The sequence below is a fragment of the Aphanomyces astaci genome, assembly GCF_000520075.1.
Source record: "Aphanomyces astaci strain APO3 unplaced genomic scaffold supercont1.553, whole genome shotgun sequence".
Taxonomy (NCBI): Eukaryota; Oomycota; class Saprolegniomycetes; order Saprolegniales; family Verrucalvaceae; genus Aphanomyces; species Aphanomyces astaci.
The window spans coordinates 1-2500 of NW_009798816.1; the positions used below are offsets into that span (position 1 = coordinate 1).

Below are 2500 nucleotides of genomic sequence, written 5' to 3' on the forward strand. Positions count from 1 at the left end.
ACGCCGGTGGGAAAATATTTTCATTATCCAATCACAAGTCGTTAAACTTTTGGTACGATATTATTGGATAAAATAATAGTTGCACGTTGAGCAAGGTCGATAGGCGAACCACTCCCTCGGTGACTGCAATACAGTAGTATTGCTTGCCGGTAGTCGCGCATGTTGCACTATTTTTGATGCGTTTACATGTTAGTATAGGTTTTCAGAGGCCATTTTTTCACATGAAAAATATTACAGTGTGACCTCGACCGGGGTGCATCGTGAAGACACAAATACATGCAGTATGGAGTATCCAGACGTACTAACATCAACACGTTAGTTGGTGATCAGTACAAATACCAAGTAAAAGTACTTCGTCGTAGAACAGGCCTCGTCCGGGTATGTAGCTATTAATATGTAGCGGTACGGCCTACCTGCGGCTTTTCCCAACAAGATGAATCGATACGACGTTCGGTGTCGTGCACGATTGGGGCTCACTCCTCGCCAACGCACCGCTGTGTAAAATTTTACACGCGACCTCCGCTTCTGGTACGTTACGATGCGCGCAATTTTATGGGCGGATACGCTGTTGTTGAAGGCTTGGTAGATGTGAACAAAGAAGAATTTTACCGGATTCAACCCTGTGACCTTTCTGTACTTTCCCCATCAGCTGAACAAGGCTGACGTTAGTTGAAAACTTTCGTAATTTGGCGAGTTACAGCATCGGCCACACCCTTCTTGTATTTTAAGTCCAAGGATCCCGTCAAGTTCGGACGCCTCATAAATAACCCTGAGACACCTCTTTTTTGTTTTGGTCCGGACATTCAAAAATTAGTATTAAGGGATGTTCTGCGTCAAATATGAATTTCTTGGTCATGACCGGTAGTAGCCTTTCCAAAGCATCAATACTAGAACTTTCTCTGCTCCAATATACTTAGGACAGTTCGAACATGTACTTTTTCCAGAATACTTAGGACACAAGCCAATAATTTACATCCGGACAACAAGGGATCGAAGAACTGTGCCATGCTTCGAAATTCGATATTTTTTCTTGAGTACACGGTTCAGGTCCCCTACTATTTTATACTCCCGGAGTACTGCTTTTGTATTTTTATTCTGAAAATACTGGAGCTGACGAATTTGATTTACTGTTAGATGTGAAAAAAATGTTTTTCACACTTTTCGTTCAAAATCGGGTGAAAATGATTATGTGGGCTCACTGAGATGAGAAATGTCCCAAGTAAATTGGTGCAGATGTAGTATGTATAACGTTAACAGTATTTTTAGGTATTTTGTTGTTATATTGCGTTTACAGTTAACTGTTAACTAATAATATTTGGAAAAGCAGGTCGTCTTGCTCACAATATTTCATTGAACTACTGACATGAGACAAGTGCCATAACGGAAGTGTAGAGATGGTGGTCGTACCCCGACGGTTAGAACCACACGAAAAAAAAGTACTCTTTGAACGTGATCAAGGTACAGTACAGTACCCAGAAACATTCAACAGGAGTACCCAGAAATAGTCATCGTATGGCTAGTCGTTGAATTCTTCTTGCCTTATAAAACACCCAAAGGGCGATGTCGGCCCCTTCTTTATTTTTCGTTTTCACTGATTGGCATGAAGTTGCTTGCTGCTCTCGTCCACGCCGCCGCCGCGTCTCAAGTCGAGGTGGTGTTTGACAGCCTCGCGCCCGTGGATAAGTGGGCCAAGGGCTCCCCCATCTCCAGTGGCCAATCCGTGGCTGTTCAATTCCCGTCACCAGGGCGTTGTGGCACCGCTGGATTGACCCTTGAGTATGTCAACTTTACCCTCGGCAGGCTCGACATTCCCGACGACGGGTCGCTGTGGTTGCAAGCTGAATTGTGCCCTTCCGCCAACGGTAACCAATCCCTTCCATTTATACACTCATCTCCTATAGCTCCGTCTTTTAAACCAATATAAATTCCCGAGTTTCCTTCTAGGTTTGCCCCACTGCACCAATTCTGACCTCGAGCATATCCCCATCGTAAAGATCGCCAAACGTGTCACGTTCCAAGTGTTCCCACCGTCCCCTTTTGTTCTTGAACCCGCCACCACGTACTGGTTCACGGTGCACTCGAACGGAACCAAGAACAAATCGCCTATCTGGTTGGACGGCACCAAGAAGTTCTCGACCAAGAACGATCCCTCGAAGGAAGTGCTCGTTGCGTACACCGAAGGCGACACATGGGCCGTGGCAGTCCCCACCGAGGACCGCTTCGTGCCGTCGCTCCAAGTATATACTAGCTAAACTACTAACTACTTGCGCATTGATGTGTGTTGTGTGGTGCCGTCAATTGGAGTGGATTGGTTTGGGTACTTTAGAACGAGGGGCAGCAGTGTACTGTTGCCGCCAGCCGTGAAAGTGGAGTGGGGTAAAACGAAGGCTTGTCGGGCCAATAATACACTACGACTTGTTGTAGCGATGTGACAGGTGGGTTAACGGCTTGCCACCACCTTGCCCGCACCCAGCTCCTAAGTACCTGGCGCATGACGCAC

At 46.2% G+C, this 2500-nt stretch overlaps 1 protein-coding gene across 1 annotated transcript; it reads left to right on the plus strand.

The window, feature by feature from the left end:
• Positions 1–1600: 1600 nt before the first annotated feature.
• On the plus strand, positions 1601–2252 carry H257_19393 (hypothetical protein; the record flags this gene model as incomplete). The annotated part of the gene is made up of 2 exons (XM_009848540.1): positions 1601–1862; positions 1945–2252. 2 exons carry the CDS (start codon positions 1601–1603, stop codon positions 2250–2252), a joined length of 570 nt encoding a protein of 189 aa, XP_009846842.1.
• Positions 2253–2500: the final 248 nt, after the last annotated feature.